The sequence below is a fragment of the Podarcis gaigeae genome, assembly GCF_964106915.1.
Source record: "Podarcis gaigeae genome assembly, chromosome: 3".
Taxonomy (NCBI): Eukaryota; Metazoa; Chordata; class Lepidosauria; order Squamata; family Lacertidae; genus Podarcis; species Podarcis gaigeae.
This window is the reverse complement of record NC_139680.1, coordinates 74,051,935-74,079,423: the sequence shown is the minus strand read 5'-3', so window position 1 is coordinate 74,079,423 and position 27,489 is coordinate 74,051,935. Positions and strand designations below refer to the sequence as shown.

The following is a 27,489-nucleotide window of genomic DNA, read 5'->3' as shown; positions in this document are numbered from 1 at the left end:
AATGAAACTGGCTTATGTCAGGTGCCTTTAATTAAGAAGTAATTTTATACAAAATGTGACCAAGTATTTTGAATATGAACTTCAATAAAAACATATCTAAGAAAGGGAGAAGCATCCGATTTAGCCATCAAAGCACAGTAAAGGGAAAGGGAGAGTAACGGTTTCTGCAGTAGACATTTGCTGGCTGGTTGCACTGAGTACAATCTATCAACATCTTCTGAGTTAGCCTCACTGTGTACAAACACTTTAGAGGAAGTAAACCCTAAGTGTATAAGATGAAAGACTCCAAAACAAGAGAACAGAAGAAGAAAATAACACAGATCCTATCCGTTTATCCACTGTCAGTGCATGAAAGCAGAGATTTTAAAAAGATGCTTCTCTAGGCCTTAGGGCATTCTCTTTCATGGGCAAAAAAAATATGGAAAGTGACATTACTTGTCTGTTAAACTGAAAATATCTGCTTCTTGAAGTTGTCAACACAGAGAAGAGGACCTGAACTAAAAAAAGTCACACTTCACATTATTCAGCTTTTATACGATTGCAAATATTCCCTTTCAAATGCCAAAATGTGAATCAGAAATGCCTTCATGCATGTAGAACTTGTGCTCAATCATAGCGTTTTGTTGCTTTTTAAATACCAAATGTTTTTTCTAATTTAAAAAACCACTCTGAATTTATTTTACAAATATTAAAGTGACTCAAAAAACTTGTAAACGTAGCCATAAATAGATCACTCACAAACTGTTACCAGAACTTCAAGAGGCTTTCTTCTGCTAAAATCTCTTCAGCCTCTTGCCATTTTGAACTGTCAGTATCCCAAGTTGAATAACTAGCAGTGTCAGGAAGCTGCCTGTTACTCAAGAGTCACATCACATGGAACATGGCAGCACAGCGACGCAGCATGACAGGTGCTGCCACGGTAAACACCGTGTGATGGAGAGATGCATCGCCAAAGATGCCACAGGGACCCACAAGTTATCCTGAGCTCTGGAGTGTGCATCTGAGTGTTTAGAGATGCAGATATTTAACCTGGCTACATCGCTGTTTTACCACAAACACCCATGTGAGAGAGAGATGGGGACACAGAAGCAGCATTTCCTTTAGTGTTCCCCCATATTTTCTTATTTTCCATAGCAGCACAGATGGACGTGTCTTTGGAACAGATACTTAGAAGTCTCTTAATTTGGTTTGATTAATTGTTGCAATTTATGTTTCCTGCAGAGCACATTCAGAGAACAGGAGATTGGATGTACAGAAAGTGGACTGAAGTAGAGCTTATGTAGATGAAGAGGAATTTTCAGGTTTTAGTTTATACACTAGTGTGAGGTCAAGCAAACAGAAACCTCAAGGTTGCGATAAGCTACCTGGAGGAGGCTACTAGCAAGTGCTGTTACAAAAAGCACTGAAAATAAAGAGAGGATGTAAGGTTTGCTTTTTTTGTCCTACAGAAGTAGTCCGATGCAAACTTTGTGGGATCTCCACGAGCTGGCACAAAGAACCACTGCCTTGGGTCAATACTCCAGAAATTCAGTTATTGGGATTTTAAATCGCAAGAATTTAAAAACAGAACATCAGTCACCTTTGGCTTTGAATTGGACAGATCACTAGTTGTGCGTAAAGGGAAATTAAGGCTCGAAGGTGATAGGTATAGCATTGAAGCAAAATGGAAAACCACAACGCATTGTCAGGCGGCAGTTCTACTCACACACGTACATTTTAAACAGCTGACAACAATGAGGCCTGGTCTACATATGCAGCAGAAAGAAGGAGGTGCTAGAATCCTGAGGTGGTGGATTGGACTGTATAATTTCAAGCTATAGCGGAGGAGTGCCATTTTTGAATGACCAACCCATCATATAAATAGCTCTCTGCAAGTTTTTAAAAAAGCAACTAACAAAAACATCAGGGTGTGTGGGTGTGACATGTTGGGAATTCTAGCCTCACTAAGGGATGCAGCACCAGAAATTAGTCAAGATACCTTCAAGAGAAGCTTATTACTACTACCACCACTACCATAATTATTATTACTGAAACAATTTTTAAAAATCCTCTCGGATAAGGTGGCTGGATTCAAGAGGACAGAATGCCAACACCTTTAACCACCTTGTCATACAAAGTACACCTGAAGAAATCCCCTCTTCTACACAACTAATAAAGGATGTAGGACCCCTGTCCTCTTTTGAATTTGACCACCCTACAAGTTTCAAACATGGTGGATTACTGTAGAGTTTTCTTTTGTGGGAGGGGCAGGGAAGAGGCAATTGACACTCCTACAGATTGGTGTGCAATGCCACTCTTAAGAGGAATGCTAAGAGGTCTCAAGAGAATCGGTTGTTTTGCAAGGTTGTATTCACCCAAAATATTCTTACTGAGTTATTTTTCAAAGATAAAAGAGAAGCTTCATTGAAATGTATTTGTGGGGTTTTGTCTTCTCTCTTGCCATGTCCCTCTCTGCATTGGCTTTGCATTTAGGCAAATTATTTTTCCAAGTACAGCTATGGTGCTGGTTTGAACAGCCTCCTTTGTAAAAGCTTTTCCATTTCAAAAATATTTCATACCACATTACCAATATCAGCATTAGAAATAAGTTGGTCAAACTAAACATACCTATACAAAAATAAAAGTGTAAAAAATCTGTAGCCTTAATTTTCTGTGTAGTTTATTTGAAACAGATAAGATTAATTTTGGTTTTTGAGCTTTGTGCTTCAGCAGAATCTAGGCCTACGGTGTTTTGCCTCTCCACGTAAATTGCTTTCTTTAAGTTATGTTGCAGCCCATAAGGTGTAGTTTTGTATATGAAATGAAAATAGGTGCCTCTGTCGGGTGGCTTCAACTTCTCTCTCTCTCTAGGTCAGATCCCTCCACCTTGTCCTTAAAACACATAACACTAATTAGGAAATGTATCCTGTCCCATCTCCAATATTCACCCTATAGAATCATAAAGAAAAAAACCATACTTTTAACACTGGACAATTCCAAAATACAAATATCCATATGGTTTTACAAAAAAGTGTAAATACAAAGGCAACATTTAAAACAGTTGGGGAAAAAATATTAGTTTGAAAGATCAAATAGAAGCCAATACCAATAAAATAAAATAAAGTAGAGTGGAAGAGAGATGTTCCTTTTCTCTTCCTCCAAAACTGAGCTGAAGCTATTTTGGTCCTTTACCAGTTGTCTAGAAAATCAAATCCGGTCTTCAAGATAACGTTATTTGCATTGCTCTGCAGAGACACAAAAATTAGACAAAGTGAATACTTAAATCATTGAAACTAAGTTAACCCTAATCAGTAACATACGCATATACACAATACAAGGTGCTTCCTGGCACAAGTTTAATATTGCAAGCAGGTTGTTGGGAAACAGACACCCCCCCCCCAATTTTTTGATTTCCCCCAGAAAGGATAAATTTAGATTAAATTGGGGTAGCTCGCATTTTAATAGCATTATATGGACACTGTAAAACAAGAACAAAAAACCCAAACTCCATAAAAGCACCCAAAATTACATGTGAGCATCAGAGTCCCCTGTCACCGCAAGTAGTGCTATGGAATTCGAAATTCGCATCGAAAATCTTACAAGGCTGGATTTGGGGGAGGAAGATTTTTAATAATAATAATAATAATAATAATAATATCTTTATTGTCATTGCAATCTCTGGTTGCGTGTGTGCATGCTAGCAGAAAAACCTAACCTCAAAACCAGGTGCTGGGAACATTAGGCCTACCAAATGCTGATGAACTACAACTCCCATCATCCTTGACCACTGGCTATGCTTGCTGGGTCTCCTGGGAGTTGTAGTTTAGCCATCTGATGGACCAAAGGTTCCACTCCCCTGCTCTAAACCAAGTCATGTGGGGACTCATACAGGATTTCAGGTGATTCAAATGGCAAATGTCGCTACTATATACACCGTATTTTTCGCTCTATAGGACGCACTTTTTCCCCTCCAAAAATTAAGGGGAAATGTGTGTGTGTCCTATGGAGCGAATGCAGGCTCCTTGGCTTCAGGGATAGCCGCCTGAAGCCTTCGCGAGTTCCAGCTGCATTCCAGAAGCTTCAGGTTCCTTTCGCTGAAGCCAGGAGAGTCTGGTCTTTGAGGCTGGCGCTTCCCCCCACCGCCAGCCCCACAAGCTCAGGGGGCAGTGGGAAGGCGGCGTGCCGCCTTTGCGCTGCTCCCCAACCTAGTCTTTGAGGCTTTTCCCCAAGGAGGGAGAAGGGACTGACTGGCAGTGTCAGTGACTTCTCCCTCCTGGTCGAAAAGCCCACAGGAGCCTCATGCTCCTTAAAGGGTGCGCGGCTCCTGTGAGCTTTTGTGGGAGGTGCGGGAATTCCCCCACCTCCCACAATAGCAGGGAGAAGGTCTGGGAGAAGCGCACAGGCTGTGCGCAGCCTGTCCGCTGCTCCCAGAGCTGGGGGGGGGGGGGGATGGATCATATTTTTTTCCCTTGATTTCCCCCTCTGAAAATTAGGTGCGCCCTATGGAGTGAAAAATACGGTTTACATTTGAACCTTGGAAGTAGAACAGAATTCATTCTGGAAGTCTGTTCAACTTCCAAAATATTCAAAAACCAAATCGTGGCTCCTGCAGCCACTCAGAAGCTGCGGAAGCCGCGTCGGATGTTTGGCTTCCGAAAGAACGTTAAAAAAACAGAACAGTCACTTCTGGGTTTCGATCGTTTGGGAGCCAAAACATCCGAGTTCCAGGGCATTCGACAACCAAGGTACGACTGTATATTAAAAACATATTGAAAATGCATTAGCATTTATGTTGGAGCTGGATTTAATTGGCAGAAGAAAAAGAAACAAGCTTAGTGTTTAGAATTATATGAACTGCTAATCTTCTCAAGCAGCATTTGCAGAAGGGTGGACTTTTGTTTTGTTTTGCAAAGCACTCAAATAGACAAAGCAAGGGATTAAAGACCAGCTTTTACCTGCACTTCTGAAAGGAAACCACTATCAGCCTCCTCACTTTTGGTCCCAGTTGATGAGAGTTTTTCCACTGGCTCAGGACAAACATCAGGAGGACTCGGCTGGACAGGCTGAGGTTTTTCCCATTCTATTGAAGTTGCAGCAAGAACGGGGGTGGTCAATTTTTCAGGTTTGCTAGCACTAGGCTTCTCTGCTTTGGTTGCCTCTTTTGGACCAGATTCTTGCCTGTAGTAAGGCTGGAGGGTCTTCTCTCCTTTCTCCATGGACTTGATCTGGCTTGGAGTCAGAGAACAGAACTCAGACTGTTCTCCATCACACTTCGAGCGCTCAGCATTGATCTTCCAGAATGACGACTCCTCCTCTTTCCTAGCTGGCAGAAGCCCCTCTGAGTTAGGCGTTTTAGCACCTTGTGCGGGCTTGGGGGCTGGGGGCCCTGGAGCGGTTTTGGTGGTCTGCTTTGGCTCGCTCTGCAATGCCACTGCACTTGGCTCTTGTATGGACAGAGAAGCAATGCTGAACTCCATCTGACTCTGTTGGGGATTAGAAAGCATTAATGTCAACTCTCTTTGCATGAGAAAACGCACACAGTGGAGAGGTTTAGAGAGGAATGGTGGTGGCTGTTTTAGAGGTTATGGGTGAGGATCTGGCAGACTGTGCCACAGCTACCTGGTACAGTGGTACCTCGGGTTACATACACTTCAGGTTACAGACGCTTCAGGTTACAGACTCTGCTAACCCAGAAATATTACCTTGGGTTAAGAACTTTGCTTCAGGATGAGAACAGAAATCAAGCAGTAGTGGGAGGCCCCATTAGCTAAAGTGGTGCTTCAGGTTAAGAACAGTTTCAGGTTAAGAACGGACCTCTGGAACGAATTAAGTTCTTAACCCGAGGTACCACTGTACTTATTGCCTGCTGCAGGTAAGCTGTGGGCAGAATCTGGGACGGGCACACAATTTTGACGGTTAACACAAACACAGCCTAGGTTTTGTGCCAAGTAAAGGGGGATTCTGCAGCCTCTAGAAACTGTGCAAATAAGACAGATTTGCCATGCACTTGCTTATAAGATGCAATCCATTATGCCCAACGAAGAGCCAAGCAGCTGTTAGAGAAGGGGTACCAGATACTACAGATTTAGCTTCCTCTGACGAATGGCCCACAATTATCTAAGAAGTACACAGCATAAAAGGAACTATCATAAAGGGCCATGAAACAAACAAACAAACAAACAAAAATACACCACACATAACAGAGAAAACATTTTTGGATGGTAATCAATTTCACTCCTACGCAAGGTTGGCCATACGCATTACTACACAATTCAGGTTTCAAATCTAGTCTGAACATCAGGACACTCTCCATCATGCTTGAATTGACTGGCTCCACAATTGTAGGAGCATTGCTCAAACCCTAGTTGAGAACATGCAGGAACAAACAGATATAGCTTAAAGCATAGGGTGACTGACATGATTCTTGAGATGCTGTAGTACTACAACGCCCATCATCCCTGGCCACTCGCCATACTGGCCGGGACTGATGAGTGTTGGAGCCCAACAACATCTGGAGGACCATGGGATAGTCATGCCCAGTTTAAAGTAACTTGAGAAAACTTGTGCCGGTGGCTTGCAACGTTAGAGGCCAAATGATGTGTTTTCTTGGCAAAGAGGCAATTCAAGCCTCTAATGGGGATATTCTAAGATGGCCTTCAAGGAAGAATGAGAGGAGGCAGGAGAGGAGACTCACACCCATTCCAACTCCACTTTTACTCTAACCAGGCTCACTTCTGCTTTTGGCGTCTAGGTTTACATGATGGAGAAAGCTGGACCTTTTCGCTGCCCGTCATCTTATCCCTTGCAAAGCCTGCTTTCTATCCCACCAGCATTATTATGTTTCACTAATGTTCCTTCATAGTACGTAACAGCTTGATCAGTTTTCAGGAGGTCTTTAATGTAAGATATAGGAGTTGGGTCTTTAGTGTGGTGGCAACCGACCCTTTGGAACTTCCTCCCAGAGTTCCATTTCTATTGTCTTTCTGACCCCAACTGAATTATTTTTATTTCATTTATTGAATTTGTATGTATACCACCATAGATCTCAGGGCGGTTCACAACATAGAATAGGGAACCAGGCAGAAGGCTTTCTCAGTAGTGGCGCCCACCCTGTGGAACACCTTCTCATCAGATGTCAAGGAAATAAACAACTATCTGACTTTTAGAAGACATCTGAAGGCAGCCCTGTTTAGGGAAGTTTTTAATGTTCAATGTTGTATCGTGTTTTCAATATTCTGTTGGGAGCCACCTAGAGTGGCTGGGGAGACCCGGCCAGATGGGTGGGGTATAAGTATTATTATTATTATTATTATTATTATTATTATTATTATTATTTAGACCTTCCTTCTTCAGGAAGCCTCTTAAGTGGGTATCTTTATCTCATACCAGATTAGAAATTGTTTTTCTTGTTGATGTTCTTACTCTGAAATCACTTTAAGATATTTTCTGGGAAGCGATTCATAAAGAGAGACCAAAGAAAGAAAGAAAGAAAATTAAAAAGTGAAACAAAGCATGCAGAGAGGGAGAAGGAGTGGATGAGTTAGTTCCCTGGTAGAATTAGTTTCAACAGCTTCCAGATATTCCAAACTGAAAGCACACAAACCACATGTCCTGTTTCTGGCCATGTGCTCAAGCAGCAGGAGGTAATGTATGGCTTGGGCGATGAAGTTTCCGGCCTGGCAAGATTTTTTCCCACTAGAATAACTCGCCAGCAGGAGGACTTCCATGCAGTGGCAGTATGAGGTTCTGCGCATTATGGGGCAGGGAAGCTCTGGCAGACCAAAAGCTTTATATTGCTGAGTTCTGAAATTACAAAATTCAAGGTCACGGTTCTGGTCTTCTTCAAAATAATCTGCCTAAACACTGATTTCATCCACAACTTTATCCCTTCCTCTCATGTTCCCCTCTCATATTTCTGGCCTATTCCCAAGGCAGCTGATTTAGATCCGCAGTCCAAAACAGCCAGAGGGCACCAAGTTGGCAATGGGTGACTCAGTGCAAATGGAAAGGCACAACGGGCTTCAGTTGCCACTGCTGGCAATGAAGAATTGGCAATATTTTTAAAGCTCTGCCCCCAAGGCAATTCAGGTTCTGTGGACAGAGGGGAGAACAGCAGGATCTGACTAACTGACCTCTTGGTCTTGCACTTCATTGTACATTAATGAAAGGTTTATTTCAGTATTGGCTATCTACAACCATTTATTACTGTATTCATTTATTTAAGGCATTTATGTACCACTTAATCATTATTTACTGATTTTATAATTATTTTTATACCACCTTTGAATAAAACTCTCAGGGTATTTTACACCCGCTAACTCTAATGTGAGATTGGGGAACCTGTGGCATGCCAGATGTTGCTGGGACCAACTCCCACTGGATCCAGCCAGCACAGTCACTGGCCAGGAATGATGGGAGTTGTAGTCCAGCAACATGGAGTGCCACAGAGTCTGCTTTCTTTGTTCTATTGGCTAGAAAGGAGGCTGTGGAGGCTGTGCCAGGGTTCTCAAGAGAGGTTTCTGTGGCCAGCTTCTTTTGCCCTCACTGCAAAATGGTGGCAAATGCCCTAGGCAACCAGGCGAGTGTTGAATTATAAGGCTGGCTCCCCATCAAACTGAATGAAAACTGGATCTCTGCTAACCAGCTCTCAACTATGCACTAAAAACAGAGAAGGCCACAAGAATTCACAGAGTTATTTTTATAGCTTATTCACTGGTTGGGAATGTGCAGTATTTCGTTAAGCAGATAGCGCGCACAGCCAAAACAAGCTGTTTGGCTTGGCAACCTCAAAATAGAAAAAGGAAAAAACCCACCGGCAAATACTGAAACAAAGCCTGCAGGACAAGAGCTTACCACACCCACTAAAAACTCCTTTAAGCTCAACCTGTAGTATTTCAAGAAACAAAATTGCTGAGACGGAAGAGAGGAACCTAAAATTGGCTGACTGACAAGAGTACGCCTGCAGTACAATCATATACCTGTCTACTCCGAAGTAAGCCTAACAGAGTCCAGTGAGACCTACTCCAAGTAGCTTTGTCTAGGATTGCGGCCTAAGTCTCAGCTGATTGGACAACCACTAAAGTATGAGGATTTCCTGCAAAGAACACAACGTCCTGCACCTTAGAACTTCAACAAAACCAAGATTACAATGCATCACTGAAATGGTATACAAAATAGCCTCTGACCTGCTGCTAGCTCCATACAGTCTCATCTTGGAAGTCGAACGGAATGCGTTCCGGAAGTCCGTTCGACTTCCAAAACATTCGGAAACCAAAGTGTGGCTTCCGATTGGCTGCAGGAAGCTCCTGCAGCCTATCGGAAGCCCTGTCGGACGTTCGGCTTCCAAAAATAGTTCGCAAACTGGAACAGTCACTTCCGGGTTTGCAGTGTTTGGGAGCCAAAATGTTCGAGAACTAAGCTGTCTGATATAACAATTCGGTGAGGTAGGTTAACCTGAAAGACTGTGACTGGCTCAAGATCACTCACTGATCTTCATGATCGAGTGGGGACTTGACCTCTGTTCTCCCAGTTCTTAGTACAGCACTTTAACCACTACACCACAATGGCTCTCAAATAGTTGCCGCAACAATGAAGAACCCCTTCGTTGATCACTTCAAGCATTTATATGCAGGCCACTCAGGGAACTTAAGACCATCAGACAGTTTGAGCCACCGACTCAAACTACAAATAAGATGATACTGCAGCTCCTTAGGCTGTTTGTCTTCAGATCCAGAAATTTAACTGGGCGTTGGGAGTCTCCCCTGTCCCATGCTGTCTCCTTGTGTGAATGTGAGCACAGCGGATAAGCACTGAGGTGATACTAGGATGGAGATGTGCAGCTATTGATGCTCTTTCATGTGAATCTAAGGGTCGTTTCTGCCAGGCTGAGACTGCCTCCCTGCCTCCACATGCTGTAAACTGGTCTAATGTTCGCCACACAGACTGGATACCACTGCCTGCGTGGCATGTTGCCATATCGAGGCAAGTTGCTGCCAGGAAAAATGGGCAATAGTATTGGGGATGCTAAGTCGCTTTGCACATGTGGGAATTCAAACAGATTCCAAAAAGATTCCGAACAGATTCCAGAGAAAAGCTTGCATCCCACAGAGAAATGGTAACTTGAAAGAAGGAAGAGATTTAAATACGCTGGTGCTCTTTACCAAATCAAATCATTCATCCATCTAACCCAGGAGAGTGCGCTCTGATTGGCAGCAGCTCTCAGGCAGAGTTTTAAGTCGATTTCCCGGTCCTGCTACTTAACTGGAAGTGGCAGCAACTGAATCCTGAACCCTCATTCCAAGCACATGCTCTACCACAGAGCTATGGGCCCGAATTACTGCCAAAACCAATGTTTCCATTTCACCCCCACAGTGTCATTCATCTTTTTTAGAAACCTCTAGTCTACACCAATCTACCCAAACTGTGGGACGTTGCTGCTCGTATTTTTGAACACGCATAACCACAGCTAACAACCAGGTAGGCCAAGCATTATGTTTTGAAAGCAGGAGTGACAAAAACATATTTGCAGTAAAAGGAGCAAAGAAATAAATTAAAAATTCCAACATTTCTCAAAACAAAGAAACGGCTCTATCTTTGGCCAGCTCTCTTTTGAACGTGTTGATTTAGTAACATGATCAAGCTCCCAAAATATGGACAGCTGTAGGAAATTGTGGCTTTGGGGTCATGACTTGCTGCAGCCCAAGCCCTGCTGTGTTAGAACTACACAGCTGGCATGCTCTGGAGGACCCAGGCTGGCATGAAGGGGGAAAGGGGTTCAGGAGACCCTCCCCGCTCACTGCTTTTCTGCTCCTGGCTGCACTCTCCCAAGGCTGCTTCTCGAGGGAGGGGGGAAGTATGAAACTGCTTATAATGTGAAGCTTGGCTCCAAAACTGGAGATCCTTTGTGCCATCATCTTCCCCCAAGCAAAATGGATTCAATTCAAGCAGGGAGCTCGGGGGAGGCCATTCTCTGTGGAATTTCTGGTACCTTCCATTATGTAGTCTCCACTGTATACAGAAAATATATTTTAGGATCTAACCTATTCTCTTGATTGTGATTTGGTTTAACTGTGAAGGGCAGGTAAGAAATCCAAGTAATAATATTGATAAGCTGGAACCAAGATGATCAAGGGACTGGAAACCAAGCCTTATGAGGAACGCTTGAAGGAGCTGTGTATGTTTAGCCTGTGTATGTTTATGTTTAGTTTCAATTATCTAAAGGGCTTCCAGATGGGAGGATGGAGCAAGCTTGTTTTCTCCTGCTCTGGAGGGTAGGATCCAAACCAATGGAATCAAGTTACAAGAAAGGAGATTCTGACTAAACGTCAGGAAGAACTTTCTGACAGCAAGAGCTGTTCAACAGTGGAACCAACTCCCATGGACTCTCCCTCTTTGGAGGTTTTTAAGCAGAGGTTAGATGGCCACCTGTCATGGATGCTTTGGTTGAGATTCCTCATGGTCCCTTCCAACTCTACAATTATATAAAAATAAAAACAGTAACTGCATCAGCCACAGAGCTACATATATATCGCTGCTTATAAAAGGCAAAGGGAGGGAACAAAACAAAAATGGAATAGGACATACTGGTGCTCCTTCTGCCTGCTCTTACACTATGCATTCTGTAGAAACGTCAAAAAAGAACTCTTGGTGTATAAATGGAAATTACCACCTAAAAAGGTAAGAAAGGTGGAACAGAACTTTTCACTCAGTGGCTTTTCGGGGTCCTCCATCCGCCCCCACCACTACAACTACAACAGTGGTCTATAACAAATGTTCAAAGGTGGGCTGGCAGATTGCAACCTGGAGAATATGCATGCCAGGTTCAAATGCCCTGGTTTGATGGAGCAAAACAAGGCAGGCATGGCCTTTTCCACCCTTTGCTTCCCCATGCCTTGTGACCACCCATCCACACCCTTCCAGTGGTGATCTGCTCTTGCAAAGTGCAGAACAGGACTAACAGGTGATTTGGGGAGAATTGTGGCCACCTCTTTCCAGCTATATCAGGCAATTTTAAGCAATTACATTCTGCTGGTGGCAACCTGGAAACAACATGTGGAAGCTCAAACAGGTGATCTTTTCACTCAAGGTGTAAGTTGCTTTGAGAACTAAACCCAGGGTGGCACTCAAATAAATTTTAGTCAGAAATTAATGGACCTAATGTAGTCATGTTCATGAATTTCAGTGGGTCTACTCTGCACAAAACTCAGCTGAATGCCACCCCCACTGAAGTCTGTTCCTTTTTCATAAAGACTATTTATTCCCTGGCATTCCAGCTACCTGCTGCCAACATCAGATTTATAAAGTGACACCAGAAATTTATTCCATTTGGTTAGTGGGGGAAGCGTCATAGGAAGGACAGCAAAAAGGAGTCTACAACTAGAGCTATATTATTTTTCCATTTTAAAGAATCCCATTAAAGGGACCTTTAAACAAGATGAATTCTATCCTCCCACATCGTCAACATTATGCAGTCATTTTCCAGGTCAGTCTTTCCATGGAATAATAATATACTCGCCATTTAGATGCTGCTCCTTAATGCCCAAAGCTCTCCATATTTATTCTCTCAGTGATCCTTATAGCCTGGTAAAGCGCAGCAAGTATTACTGTGACCACTGAGCAGAGGGAGGGAGAGGCTTGCCCAAGGTACAATTCAAACCAAGGACCCTGCTTGTTCACAACTTACCAGTTTAATCACCATACTGCACCAGTTTAAGTTGCGAGCAGGTTGCCTGTTATGCCAAACACATTTTTTCTAAACCATAGCTGAACTACTTACATTTCAAAGAGCACATTCTAAGACAGGCTTCCTCAATCTCGGCCCTCCAGATGTTTTGAGACTACAATTCCCATCATCCCTGATCATTGGTCCTGCTAGCTAAGGATCATGGGAGTTGCAGGCCAAAAACATCTGGAGGGCCGAGGTTGAGGAAGCCTGTTCTAAGAGCTATAACTAGTCACACTGAACACAATGGCATCCAGTTTTGAGAGCTAGACACTGTAGATAACAGCTTTAGAGAGTGTTAGACTTTGCCCTTTGAGATCTGGGATCAAATCTTTGCCCGAGCATGAAATTCCTCGGCCTTGGGCTGGTTAGCCCCACACCTAATCTACCCTGAAGAGTTCTTGCGAAAATAAAGCAGGGGATTATGTTTACTTCAGCAGGTCTAACTCTGACTGGGTTGGCTCCAATGCAGTATTATTAAAAAATCAATAGCCATTTTTGTATAGTGTTGCAAGAAGTGATATCCATTGAGCTCACGCAAGGGACTAACTGCAAGGGAAAAAACCTACTCTTCTTTTAAACTACCATTAGTATGGTATAATCCTAACCATGACAGGAGTGTCAATTAGGCTTAGTAAAACTTCCAAGGTGAAACAACATGAGAATAACATAAATTAGCAAAATTACCTTGGTTTCCCAGGAGAAAGGAGCAGAGTGTTCATCTTGCCAGGTGATATCCTGGAACACAATGGAAGAATAATTATGCACAAGTAAGCATGTACACTTTTAAACGCCAAAGAGATGACATTTTATAGTAGACCTTAATAATATGTAATACAGTTGAAGGATTTTACAAAATGTCTGCTTTAATCAGCTAACAGATAGGGAAGGACAAGAAGTAAAATAAGAGGCACTCTCTTGATGAAAAGTCTGAACGGGACGGGCTCTCACTTCGTATGCTGATTTGTAGAATAAATCCACAACATCACGTGCTCAAATATCTGAATGTGCTTTTATGACAGAATATTCACTTTGCTCTAAAGTGGAGCTCTAAAGAGACACTTGCTTATTCATCTTACATCAAAAAAAACTTTATACACTCAAAGAATTGTGGGATTTGAAATTGTGGAAGGATGTTGATGCAGCCGGCATTCATTGTTTACTGCCTCAGATGCTCCCTTCAAAACTGACTCGATTATTAGGAAGCAAATATTATTCCCCTTGCTTTTAGCCTCTCTATGCAGAGCCCATCTGGGTTATTTCTGGCTCACATGTCACCCTTCATGTGAACTCAAAATAAAAAGCTGGAAGCCAGAACTTCTGCTGCTGATACACAAAACAGAACAGAATTCTTCTCTAGCTCAACTGCACTGACAGGAAATGTTATTTTGGCCTGGATCTAGCATACTCTCTCTATTGCATTAGCTTATTGAAGTCTTTTGACTGCTACGCACAACAGTACAGTGTAACTCTGTGAGAATGTGTACAACTGCTGAATAAGGGCAGCTATCCACAGGAGAGACAGCGTTTTGGAACCCCATTTTTGCATTGTAGTGTATTACGTTTCAAAACAGGATGGGGAAATTGTTATGTTTGGTTTTAAAAAATGTTGCCCCCCCCCATCCCCAAGTTGTATGTGTTGGGCAAAAGTAGTTTCTCTTCACACGAATGAAGGCTTCTGCCATGTGTTCATGTGTGTGTTTTGTATTGGACTTTCATACTGGAAAAAAAATAATATTTATGTTTGAGAGTAACCAAACTTCTGCATAGACCTGCCCACATTTGGGAATTCTAACCAGAGGTGATCTTTATTCTGGATTAGAACACTTTTGTGCTGACTTCACCATCATGGGCTCAGACCCTTGGCCCTGACAGAACATAGCCTTCGAAAGATTATTCAGGTTTTGGCGTGTCTCCAGGGAAAAGGAATGCCAACATTATGGGGCAGCCACTGGGAACACCTCTCTGCACCTTTGTACACTCACAATAATCTTAAAAATTGTATTCCTAGCTATTTTAGAGGTCATGCTTAGACACAGATGTAGTCTCTTGGGTTGGGTGTGCTAGCTCCATGCTATTTATTTATTTGTTGGAAATGTGTTGAGATCCAACACGGCACGACGATGATTAGCAGAATAAGAGAAAGGGGAATATATAAATGTTTTGATTAATGTTCCAGCACAGCTTAGAGTAAGTCTCTTGGGAGGAGTATAAGCCATCAAAATTGAATCCCTTTCCCCACCTCCCCCGCCGTGCTCAGGAAATGGAGCACTTTCTCTAAAGAGATGCCAAGGATTTAGGCTTTCGTTCACCTGGCAGCGCATTTAAGGAGCTGGAGTCTTTGTTGGCCTCTGTTCATCTGAATTCATGACAAAAATGCCATCCACAAACAAGAATTCGGTCACAGAGCTAACCTCAGCCGCCAGCTGCAAAGCATCAAATGCAGAAAAGTATGCAACTAACAGAGACTCCTTCCAAGCAGCTTGTTTTGAAAAAGACATTGGAATTCTAAGATGCGAGAGACACTGGTATCGTTCGTTCCCGATGGCGAATGACATAAGCAGGGATCTGACCATTTATCAGCACTGAAGAGCCAAATGACTGCTCTGTTATCCAAGTCAGCACAAAAGATTACTCTGTTGGCAACTGAGGCTGTGCACAGACGCCAGTTTACTCGGCATCCAGTGCACCCCTGCCACTGTTTTTGGAAGGAGTCTACGCGTTACTTTAGCCACAGTCCATATCCATCCTGTTGTTTCTTACGAAATCTTGCATTTTGAAATGTTCCTCCCGCGCCCCCCCCCAACCAGCTTCAATCTGAATTAAGAAAAAGAACGACTAAGCTGTGCTTTAAGCCAGCAATTTGCTTATGGCCTATAAATGCCTTACAGCAGCAGTTCATAACATAATAAAGGACAAATTTAATAAATAAGAAGGAGCGTTTTAAAAAATAATTTTCAGAAAATGTGAAAGAAAATACCACAAAGGAGTCTAGAGAGCAGAAGCCAAGGGTTCTTCTGCCGCTTCTTTTTCAAAAAAGCAATTTATTCCATAATTTACTTTCCTGGTACTCAATTGGTTGTTACACACACAGGTTTCACTACAAACACTGGAGGGAGTGGGAGGCTGTGTCTATCATCAAGTGCGATTATGGAAGTCCCAGCTTGCCAAGAGAACCTTGAATGGGAAACTGGAGTAAGTGTTGCATTATTACAACTTCTCAGCACATAAGCTCGTTTTGCCACATGCATGAGCCTAGACTCATAGACTTGTAGAGTTGGAAGGGACCACAGGGGTCATCTAGTCCAATCTCCTGCAATACAGGAATCTTTTGCCCAATGTGGAGCTTGAACCCGCAACCCTGAGATTAAGTGTCCCATGCTCTACCAACTGAGCTATCCCAGAATATAAGCCTTAACACTCCATTACCTAGCCTTCACTGCTCTTTTTGAGTAAGTACTTCCCTGTTGACCACATGGCAGGATTGTTGGCCCCTGTGCAGACCACAGACTGCTAAATGCATTTCAAGTAACTGTACTTGCTATCTGTTTGAAAGCAGTACAGTGGTACCTCTGGTTATGAATGCTGCGGGGTTACGAACTCCGCTAACCCGGAAGTAGCTGCTCCTGGTTGCGAACTTTGCTCCAGGGTGTGAACAGAAATCGTGTGTCAGTGGGAGGCCCCATTAGTGAAAGCGCACCTCAGGATAAGAACGGTTTCAGCTTAAAAATGGACCTCTGTAATGAATTAAGTTCATAACCAGAGGTACCACTGTATCTAGAATATGAAAGCTTTCTCCATCTTATGAAAACAAATAGTTAACAATAACAGACCCAGCAAAGACGAGTTAGCAATATGATGTGTGGAAGGTGGTGTATTTCTGTTGATAGTTAAGAACAGGCATGGCCAATGTTGTGCCGTTGACAGAGTGGCAGACTATAACTCCCATCAGCCCCAGCCTGATATAAAGCATCTGGGCAAAATACCAAAACAACATAACCATCCTAGAACAATATACGAACACACAAAAATCTTCAAGCTGGTGTAGAGTGAAACATTCACCACAGAGAGTTTCTGACCTATACCCACCTAATCTAGCACAACTCACAGCATGAACTAAGGCCATCGTGTAATGGAATGTCCTCATCCATTTTTTTCAGAGGATGGCTTCCAAAGTAATCTTATTTCAATCCAGTTCCCCCTACTTGGAAACGGCATTCCTCTTATTTAATTCAACCTACAGAAACTCAAATGTATGAACATATTAAACTGGTAATAATAAGCTCTGTGGAAACAGAAAAGCAAGAATTGCTTGTTTTCTGCCTCCACATAGATTCCCAGGGCAACCCCAATATATTTTTCTACACTGTGTTCCAACTGAGGATCGCAAAGAGCTCGTTGAACATTAAACAGTACCACAAATGGATTTGCCACATATGGTTGGGGGGGGGGGTTGTGCACCTTAGCTGTACAAGCTTGAGACATGCTATCATGTTCTCCCACCTTACAACATTTAGGACTTCTTAGTTTAGAAAAAAATGTGAGTATCTTTTCCCCACTGAAAGTCCAACCAGATGATCATTTCTGTTGTCCTTCTCCAGCTCTACAATCTCTTCTCTCTAAACAAAAAAGCAACAAAAAAAAAAAAGCCCAACTGTCAGAAACTTAGCCTTAAACATGAATTATTTAAAATGGAAAAAACAACTTCTCAGTTCTTCATATCATGGAAGGCAGGGGAATTATTTGTTCCATACTGGTTTTGACTTTCAGCTAAGTAACAGAAAATATTCCAGTTTCATTTTTAGATACCCTCAATTTTGATCTAAATACTTCAAACAGCACTTGGGGGCGACAGGGACGATCCTATGCAACAAGACCAATTTGGAGTTAATTCAGGCTGCACTCACTTTAAATCACATGTGGTTACAAGATGCAGATTAGTTTGCCATGCGACTGGAGAATTGGAAAAATAGTTCTGACAGTGGTTGCCTGACAGAATTAAGAGTTACGAAAACAAAGTCATAATATGCTGTGCAGCATGCAGATAATCAAGAAGTCCAATGGATTAAATGTGTATGTGTGTGATGTATTCAAAATATACTTTTAAGCAGGGGCTGGACAATAGCCCTGCTATCTTGCAAGCAAGATGCGCTTGAGTCATTCCTCCCAGTGTTGGAGGAGTATATAATCTCCTCCGCAGCTCCAAACAAGGGTGGGAGCCTGTAATTTGTGCTAGCCCCCTGGATGCAAGCAGAGTACCAAACCCAACCTCTGCCTCTCCACCCCGCTGCTCCCCAACAAAGGCCAGTCTCTTCTGCATCTCACTGGCTCCAAGCTGGAGAGGGTGGGCTAAGGTTCACTGGCTTCTTTCTGTACCTGCTAGGTTGCTAGAACTTCAACCACTGTGTGGATGCAGAGAAAGGCAGCACACTTTAACCATGCTTCACAAGCTCTAAGCTGGAAGGGAATGGCCTGGGCCCACTGGAGTGCAGGAAGCCGCCCTGGACAGGGACCACTGGTCCATCTTGCTCAGAATCATTGACTGCACTGACTGGCAGTGGCTCCCAATGGCTTTAGACAGGAGCGTCTCCCAATCCAACTTGCAGAAGCCTGAGATCTTCCACAATGGTGCTATGACTCTCTCCCTATAGAGGACACAGAGAGAGCTGCTTTATACTAGTCAGGACACTGGTGCGCCTATCTCAGTATTGCCTATACTGACTGGCAGTAGCTCTTTGGGGTTACAGACCTATGTGTCTCCCCACCACCACTACCAATTGCTAGTTGCATTATATGCCAGCATTTTAAGGGAGGAGAAATTTATCAGCTTGCTCCCAAGTACAGAGGTACCTTGGTTCTCAAATGCCTTGGTTCCCAAACACCGAAAACCTGTGTTCCGGTTTTCGAACGTTTTCCAGAAGCCAAACACCCAATGCAGCTGTTGGCTGTTGTTTCCAGTGCGCCTGCACCAATCAGAAGCTGTGCCTTGGTTTTTGAACATTTTGGAAGTCAAACGGACTTCCGGAACAGATTAAGTTTAGAGCTTTTGTTTTTGCTATTTATTTTGCATTGGGTTTTTTTAGGCTTTTTCGGTTAATTTGTTTTCGTGACTTTGTGGAACCCACTTCAGCTACTGATTGATTAATTGTGTGATTGCAGAAAGTCCCCCATCCAAACAATGACTATCATCAGTGCAGGTAAGGAAAAATAATAATTTAAAATTTTATCATCTACACTACTGTCTTATTTATTTTATAGAAAAGTACATTGATTATTGCTTTCATTTTATGGATCAATGGTCTCGTTAGATAGTAAAATTCATGTTAAATTGCTGTTTTAGGGGTTGATTTTAAAAGTATGGAACGGATTAATCTGTTTTGCATTACTTTATATGGGAAAGCGTGCCTTGGTTTTGGAACGCTTTGGTTTTAGAACAGACTTCCGGAACGGATTAAGTTTGAGAACCAAGGTACCATTGCATCATTAATCCAGAGTTTTGTCTAATTATTGACTATATAGGCATAAGACTGTAAATTCAAGGAGGAAAGATTTATTATTTCTTTTCACTGCATTTGAGCACGATGGGGGGCACAAGTGAACCAGGACTCAAAACAACAGGTTTTTTAAAACTTTTCTGGGCACAATAGTTTGTTTTTTACTATAATTTTGATGAGAAGTTTTTGTAAAACACCTGTTTTTCAGGGACATGTAAAATTTTTTTGTGCCCTAGGCTCCTTGGGGAGAAAGGGTGGAATGTAAATTCAACAAATAAAGCAGGGAATCAAACAAAATTGATTTTGTTATTAAGTTGGACAGTACAATAACACGTTATAAATTACATGCCATCTTTACACAATTCATGTGATAGTTTCGGAACTTTCAATGAGATAAGATGTAAAAAATGAGCACCATAAAAAATGCATGCATTATATGTCCTACAAAGGTGCAAAAAAATGCTCTTTGCCAAGCAGCTGGCTTAGGACATCCAGTATACAGAATGCAGAGAGGAAGCTTATTAATCTTTCTAAGCCTTTGGAGAACCAGGAAGGTGTGTTTTCAAGGTGGGGAAAATGCATTGCGGGCATATTCAAATTCATGCTCTGCATTTTAGTGGTAACACTTTTTTTAAAAAAAAGCAATGCCAGATGGACAAATTTGCATCCCTTTTGTTGTTTAATTTGTATGCTATTTCCAAACTGATGAAATCATTTCCTATTAGCAAAGAACTGCCAACATGTATACCATAGGTAGGCAAACTAAGGCGTGGGGCTGGATCCGGCCCAATCGCTTTCTAAATCTGGCCCGCGGACAGTCCAGGAATCAGCGTGTTTTTATATGAGTAGAATGTGCCCTTTTATTTAAAATGCATCACTGGGTTATTTGTGGGGCATAGGAATTCATTCATATCCCCCCCCCCAAAAAAAAATATAGTCCGGCCCCCACAAAGTCTGAGGGACAGTGAACCGGCCCCCTGCTGAAAAAGTTTGCTGACCCCTGAATACCTTTCCTTCTTCCATTCCTCCTTCCCACCCATTCCCTAGATCTGGAAACCTGTTTGCCTTTTTTTTAAAATCCAAAAGCAAAAATTCTCTGACATACCATTTTCTGGCTTATGATACAACGGCCATGCAGATTTTCAGAGTCTGTTTTTATCACTTTGATTAGCAAGGCCAAGAAACTTTGCTACAATTAGTCTTTATACTGGACTTCCAAATTAGCATCCTCCTAGTTGCCTGAGGCATTTAAAAAGTTGCCCGCAGGCAACATAGCAGGAAAATTCTAAAAAGGCAGAGCTGGGATTCAGAAAGCCATGCAGCCCATTTAGTGTGTTTTGGGCTTGTGTTTCCCAAACAACAACTCCCTAACTCCAACACGACATGGGAAATCATTTATTGGACTGGAGATTTTCCCAAGCAGCTTATGATAAGACACAGGGTCTTCTACTCAATGACAAAAGATTGACAAATCAACTGAAAAATAAAGCACACATGTCCAAAATTCCCCAGTATGTCTAACGTAAATCTTTAGATTCCATTCAAATTCCCCTTCCCTCCCTCCACAATTCAGTTGACTTTACGCAATCCACAGCCAAGCCGCCTTGTAGTTTGTCATCTAATTTAAGGCAGCCTATTAAAGGAGAGGCCACAGTGCCTTAGAGCTCAACCCAATTCACATACCCATCTTCAATCACCTAAACCTGTGTCAAGTAGGGGAATGACTTGCCCTCCCAACCTATAGCTCTAAGGAAAATCAAGCCAAAGTCATAGGCTTGCACTATCAATTACATATTTAGGATACACTTGGGCGCAGTGACAGTCATAGAAGGAATTATGCTGGTGCATTTTTGGTAGGGGTTGTATCCAGATTACTATTATGCTACTACAACTACTAAATGGTGGCGCTGTGGTCTAAACCACAGAGCCTAGGGCTTGCCAATCCGAAGGTCGGCGGTTCGAATCCCCGTGACAGGGTGAGCTCCTGTTGCTCGGTCCCTGCTCCTGCCCACCTAACAGTTCGAAAGAATGTCAAAGTGCAAGTAGAGAAATAGGTAATGGTCCGGCGGAAAGGTAAACAGTGTTTCCATGTGCTGCTCTGGTTCACCAGAAGTAGGTTAGTCATGCTGGCCACATGACCCGGAAGCTGTCTGTGGACAAACGCCGGCTCCCTCGGCTTATAGAGCGAGATGAGCACCACAACCCCAGAGTCGTTCGTTACTGGACCTAATGGTCAGGGGTACCTTTACTTCTAAAGGTAAACGGCATTTCTGTGCACTCTGGTTTCCGTCATGGTGTTCCATTGCATCAGAAGCGGTTTAGTCCTGCTGGCCACATGACCTGGAAAGCTGTCTACGGACAAATGCCGGCTCCCTCAGTCTGAAAGCAACCCCATAGTCGCCTTTGACTGGACTTAGCCATCCAGGGGTCCTTTACCTTTTTTATTATTACTACTAGTACTATTAAGCATCTGCTCCATTTTCCAGCTGCTTTGCCGCATGTATCAACCACCAAGAGATTAGCAAAACCTAAAAACAGTTATAATTAGGACCATTAAATTTTATTTTTCCACACTCTTGTTTTTCCTGGCTCAACAGCAGCAGTGGAAAACCTGATTTAATCTTTTTAGAAGGTGTCTTAAAAACATCAACTCTTGGAATAGCCACAGTTATTATACCACAGACTTCCCTCAAGATATGTGGAACAGCTTGCCAGATTCCGTGCATTGAATGTAAACATTTCCTCAGCTCTAATTCTTATTTTAGCAGTAACTTCCTACTGCCTTTTGCTAAACTTATTAGCTGTTAGTAAAGACACACACATACCCTTCTAAAATAAGATAGGTCATTTTTATGAATGAACTTTTAGGACAGGCCTACTAAAGTATTTCCACTGTTTCCTTTGCATTCCTTCCATTGTTTCCTGATTATAATGTTTGTTTTCTCTTCAGTATTTCACCTAATTGAAAACCGCTGGCTTAGTTTATCTGCCACTCAACAACCATAAGATGATGGCCAATTCTCTAACAGCTAATCATGAGACTGTTTTGATGGACCATTATTCGTAGATCTTTTTTTCCAACATCCAAACATATCTACATAAAGAACACCCTACTGAGAAGACAGTTACTTTCAAACTGTGATTTGGGAAGCCATAAGATTACTTGGAATCTCAGGGGGTCCTTCAGTGATGAGGCCAATGCCAGTGGACAAGTTTCTGCGAAAAGGTTTCTTGCTCATGACATCTGAAAACCCTTGAACCACAGATATGGATGGTACTTTGACGTATTTCTATGAGATTACCCCACTGCCCCAGTATTGATTTAGGAATACTTGAATGAAGTCCATGCTACAGTGTGTGTGTGTCTGTGTGTGTGTGTGTGTGTGTGTGCGTGTGTGTGCGTGTGCACGCATGTTTGGGCTATATGTGTCCTGCATCTCTTGTACATATTTTATACAAAAAAATACAATTATAATAATTTATTATTTATTTGCCACCCATATGACTGGGTTACCCCAGCCACTCTGGGCGACTTCCAACAAATTAAAACACACTGAAGAGGGGGGTGTCGGAATAACTTTCCACCCAAGGAAAAGTGTCATGGAGTTAATATTGTTTCCTATCCTATATATATATATCTGTACACTGCCTTGTTATTGTTTAATGAACCAGGGCTTTTATAAATATAAATAAAATAGCTTGACCCTGACTATTCAAGACTACAATGGTACCTCGGGTTAAGAACTTAATTCGTTCTGGAGGTCTGTTCTTAACCTGAAACTGTTCTTAACCTGAAGCACCACTTTAGCTAATGGGGCCTCCCGCTGCCGCCGCAGCACAATTTCTGTTCTCATCCTGAAGCAAAGTTCTTAACCCAAGGTACTATTTCTGGGTTAGCGGAGTCTGTAACCTGAAGCATATGTAATCTGAAGTGTATGTAACCCGAGGTACCACTGTATTGTTGTTTAAGGACTTTCTGACATCAGTGTTAGGGGCTATACATAGCAGTACATCTCATCTTGACTATTCAGTCCCAATCCAGATTTGCACAGGTAAAAACCACTGGGGACCAAAGGAAGTAAATAGTAATCCTGCATTGAAACTCAAGGTAAATAATCTAATACCTCAGAATATATTTACTGTGGACAGTCAGTCATGTTAGCTTATTGCAGTCCAAAAAATGGAAAAGAAAAGATAAAGAGTTCTGTGGCACCGTGAAAAGTAATGTACATTCTCTCTGTCTGCAAAAACATTAAATAAAGAGTTTGGGTTATAAATGCACATGGATGGAAGTACAACAGGGAAAGGTGGCAAAACTGGCAATAGGCCAAGACTTATGGTTATTATTATTAATTTATACCCCGCCTTTTTACTCAAGGCAGCTTCCAAGTGGCTTGAGATGGTGGCACAAGCACAAGTGAAACTAAGGCTCTCCACTCAACCACCACCACGTTTTTCTTCTTGCTTTTATTATGCATTTTGTGTTTTTGGTCTTGTATTTTCATGTCGTGAACTGCCCTGAGATCTACGGATTAGGGGCAGTATACAAATTTAACAAATGCATAAACAATCCCTCTTCCTCTTCAATAATGGCAAGCATCTGCTTGAAAACAGCATCTTGAAATGAGGTCAAATTCTCCAAAAGACCCCAAACAAATGGCAGGATCCTCAAAGCCTTTGTTTTTCACAAAAGCAACCATGACAAGCATTTTCCTATGAGGAAAGGTTGAAGGTGCTGTGCATACTTAGCCTGGAGGATGGATAATTAAGAGACAACACAATAGGCATCTACAAATATTTGAAGGGTTGTGACACTGATGATGGGGCACATTTATTCTATGTCACTTTAGAAGGTAGATCTCAAATAAAGATAAGGAACAACTTCCAGAAAGTATGAGCTGTCCAACACTTAGACAGAACACCGGGCAAGGTGGTTGGTTGACTCCCCGATATTTTTTCTGGCAGGGGGGGTTCTGTAGGAATTGAGTTACTATACTGATAAAGTGTGCCTACTTTAATGTATTTTTCAAATCAGGCAAAGCCCTATTTATTCTCACAAACTTTTTTAATGGATAAGTTATTTGGTGTTGTACAGTCGTCGTTTTATCATCTGGTTGTATTATGTGTGGTTTGGTATGATTTATTTTATTCTAGTTTTAGGTTTCCTTTCTGTCAGTTACATTGTTTCTGTACTGAACTGGTTTACTGAGTTGCATTTTTTAAATCAATGTATGATTTTAAGTGGCGTTTTTAAACAAATATGTACACCATCCAGAGAATTGAGTGTATTGGGTGACTACTATTAAAGAACCAACAGACATGTTTATATTTTTATTTGAAACTTCTATTGGGCTGTGTTTGGCTCTCCTGACACAAGTTAGGTTTGCCGCCTAATGTTTTGGGTTTTTCCCTCCATCTCTACAAACAGGCAAATTTTAAACATGGGGTAAATACACCTACCACCTTCTCAGCCCAGTTCATGTCTCTTACATTGGTCTTGCCTATGCCTCTGAAAGTTCAGGCCAAAATTAACTAGTCCAAATCAGCATTTTTTTAAAAGCTACCGTTAAAACAGTGGCAGCCAAGACAATGCTACTTGAAGAAAATATTGTCCATGCTTGAACATATGCAAGATTGCCTTTGCCTGCTCAGGATGAGGTAGCAACCATGAAGAACAAATGACACCCTGTTTCACTACTGCTTCCAATGTTCTCATTATGACCTCATGAACTGCCTTTGTATAGTGATGTAATGGCATGTTGCACAAATGATTGACTGGTTTCATTTATTTATGTGCTGCCTTCCCAGTTAGCAGTGCCCAAAGTGGCTTACAACAAGCACCCACTTGAACCAAAATACAAAACAGGTTAGGGGGAGCATTGTGATGCAGTGGATCAGTGCATCTGGCTGTTAACGAGAAGGTTGATGGTTTGAGCCCAGCCGGGGACAGCTGTGGGCATGATCCCGACCCTCAGGGTCTGCTCCGACTCTATAATTCTAACTGGACAAAAATAAACAATTCAACATACATGGAATGAATTCACTTCTGAAAAAAATAATCTAGACACAAATACAAAGCAGAAAAAGTCAACAGTAGACAAAGTTCTTGGTGCTGGTCTCTTCAGCAGCCCAGTTTCAATATAGTTCAGAGGGGAAGAGGTCTTCTCACCAGGTTAGGTGACTTGCAGCCTCTCCGCAGCCCCCTGGACTTTCCAGCTGCTGGTGCTGGTCTTAGTTTTGCTATTAGTTTTGCTATTAGTTTTGACAGCTATTTGCTATTTGTTTTGACAGCTGCGGCTGTAATGCATGAGAAAAGAGACTCTACAGCCAAAAGCAAAAGCACACCACCTACACCACTGACAATAAAATGAACAGTTCCATTGCTAAGTACTTTCCAGCAATAAAAAGCAGCAGCAATAACAAAAATACTAGATGAGTTGGTCACTTGTTACATAAGGTCTCCAAGTAACTTAAAGCATATAGCTAACATTATAATAATACACTTTTGCACACGCAATTCTTTTTGAAAAAAACACAACTCCAAATAACAGCAGCAGAAAGCTTAACAACAAAAGCCGCACCAGTTTTAAGTGGTTAAAAGAACAACACTCTTCAGTCATCAGCTACTGAAAATGCAGTAATTTAATTTCTGCTGTAAAAGCCACCCTGTTAAGTTGAAGAAGAAACCACTGCAATGTCTTATGTTGGAATCCTAAGCACCCCTTTCATCAGAGTCAATCCGACTGAATGCAGTAGTATTTACTTCCAAGTAAGCATGCCTAGGATTACACTCTAGCACTGTGTACACATTACTGGGTTTTTCTCAATTCAGATTGAAGCAAGTCTTGGAGGGAAATGCATCAAAACGTGGTATTTCCTAAGAAACAACAGGATAAAAAATTGTGGCTTATATAGTTTCTCTCTGTGTGTGTGTGTGTGGGGGGGGGTTACACTGCTTCCCAAACCAGCAGTGGGAGTTTGCTTGATGCAGAGTAAATGGCAGCGTGAGCACAGCCTAGGTCAGAGCACGGGGAACCTTTGTTGTTAAACCCCATTCCCATCAGCACCAACTAGCACAGCCAATAGTTCGAAATGCTGCAAGTTCAGACTCCAGAAACATTTGGAGTGCCAGAAGCTCGACAGCCCTAGCTAGAAGTCCTTTTGTACTTGGACAGCATGAGATAGCCAACCCACAAGCCTGCCAAGGAGTGATACATGCCTCTCTGCCATGTCACTGCAAATCTCAGACTTGGGGCGATCTGGCTATGCTCAGTAAGGAGTGGAATCTGCACTCTGTACATGTCTAAATGAAATCTCTCCCTGCAACACATGTTCCACTAGCACCGAAAACTACTTCTAGAGAGGAATTCTTCAAACCCCTGCCTTGAATAAACAAACATGTTTTTTTAAAAGGAAAATCCATCCTCTGCTTTATATTCTTTCCCCTGCAAATCTCTTTTCCCCCAGAGGCTACCCTCCCTCGACACCATCGCAAGGGGGCGTAACACTGGACGCCAAGCAGATAGATCCCTGCAGCGCAGGCCCGGATCCGACAACAAACCGTGCTCCTGAGCATGTGCAGAGTCTCCTTTCGCTCGGGGCAGGATCTCACCTCGTCTCCGAAGTGCACCACCTTCTGGCCGGTGTTGAGGCGCAGGTTCGGGTAGCAGACCGGCGGCGGGGGTCCCCGGGCGACCCCTCGGTGCGCCGCGTAGCGGGCCTGGATGTGGGGCTCCACCAGGGTCTGGTCGATGATCTCGTCCTGCTGGCGGGGCGGCAGGCGCTCCCACTCGGGCCCGTAGCGCTCGCGGATGCGCTCCTTCTCCGCCATGATCTTGCGCGCCATGGGGTTGAGCGACGAGAAGTAGCTGAAGCGCTTGCGCTCCCGCTCGTCCAGCGGCCGGTTGCCGTTCAGGGCCGCCGTGCGGGAAGCGGCGATCGCCGCCGCCATCGAAGCCATCGCCGCCGCCCCCCCGGGGCCCTGGCGCGCGCTCGGACGCCGGCGTGGAGCGCAGCCGAGCCGGGAGCACAAAACAACTCGGTCGCCCGCCGCCGCGCCCTCCTTCTCCTCGGCTCCGCGCACAGCTCCGCTTTCCGCCTCCCGGAAGCCTTTGGCTCCGCCCCTGCTCTTAGGACCGCCTCCCGGGCGTCCTCCCCTTAAAAACAAACACACAAAAGACACACACACATGCACACGAGCCCAGGACGAGGCGTGGATGCTGCTGCCAACGCGGGGCGCGTGGGTGTTGTGCCGCGTAAAGATCCAGGAGCCCTTTCCAAAGCAGCGCGCTTTGC

At 43.0% G+C, this 27,489-nt stretch overlaps 1 protein-coding gene across 1 annotated transcript; it reads right to left on the bottom strand.

Moving 5' to 3' along the window:
* Positions 1-12: 12 nt before the first annotated feature.
* On the bottom strand, positions 13-27,489 carry LOC310841542 (uncharacterized protein C1orf198). The gene is made up of 4 exons (XM_083732815.1): positions 26,807-27,489; positions 13,388-13,438; positions 4,935-5,462; positions 13-3,224 (listed from the first exon to the last, which is right to left on the bottom strand). Exons 1-4 carry the CDS (start codon positions 27,152-27,154, stop codon positions 3,168-3,170), a joined length of 984 nt encoding a protein of 327 aa, XP_083588941.1. The 5' UTR covers positions 27,155-27,489; the 3' UTR covers positions 13-3,167.

What these genes read in the sequence shown, in the direction of transcription:
- LOC310841542 (XM_083732815.1), bottom strand. Translation starts at nt 27,154, where the DNA reads ATGGCTTCGATGGCGGCGGCGATCGCCGCTTCCCGCACGGCGGCCCTG. An exon ending in CTTTCTCCTGGGAAACCAAG is followed by an intron (nt 5,463 to 13,387) that starts GTAATTTTGCTA and finishes AATCCCCAACAG; the next exon opens with AGTCAGATGGAGTTCAGCAT. An exon ending in GTTTCCTTTCAGAAGTGCAG is followed by an intron (nt 3,225 to 4,934) that starts GTAAAAGCTGGT and finishes GTGTCTCTGCAG; the next exon opens with AGCAATGCAAATAACGTTAT.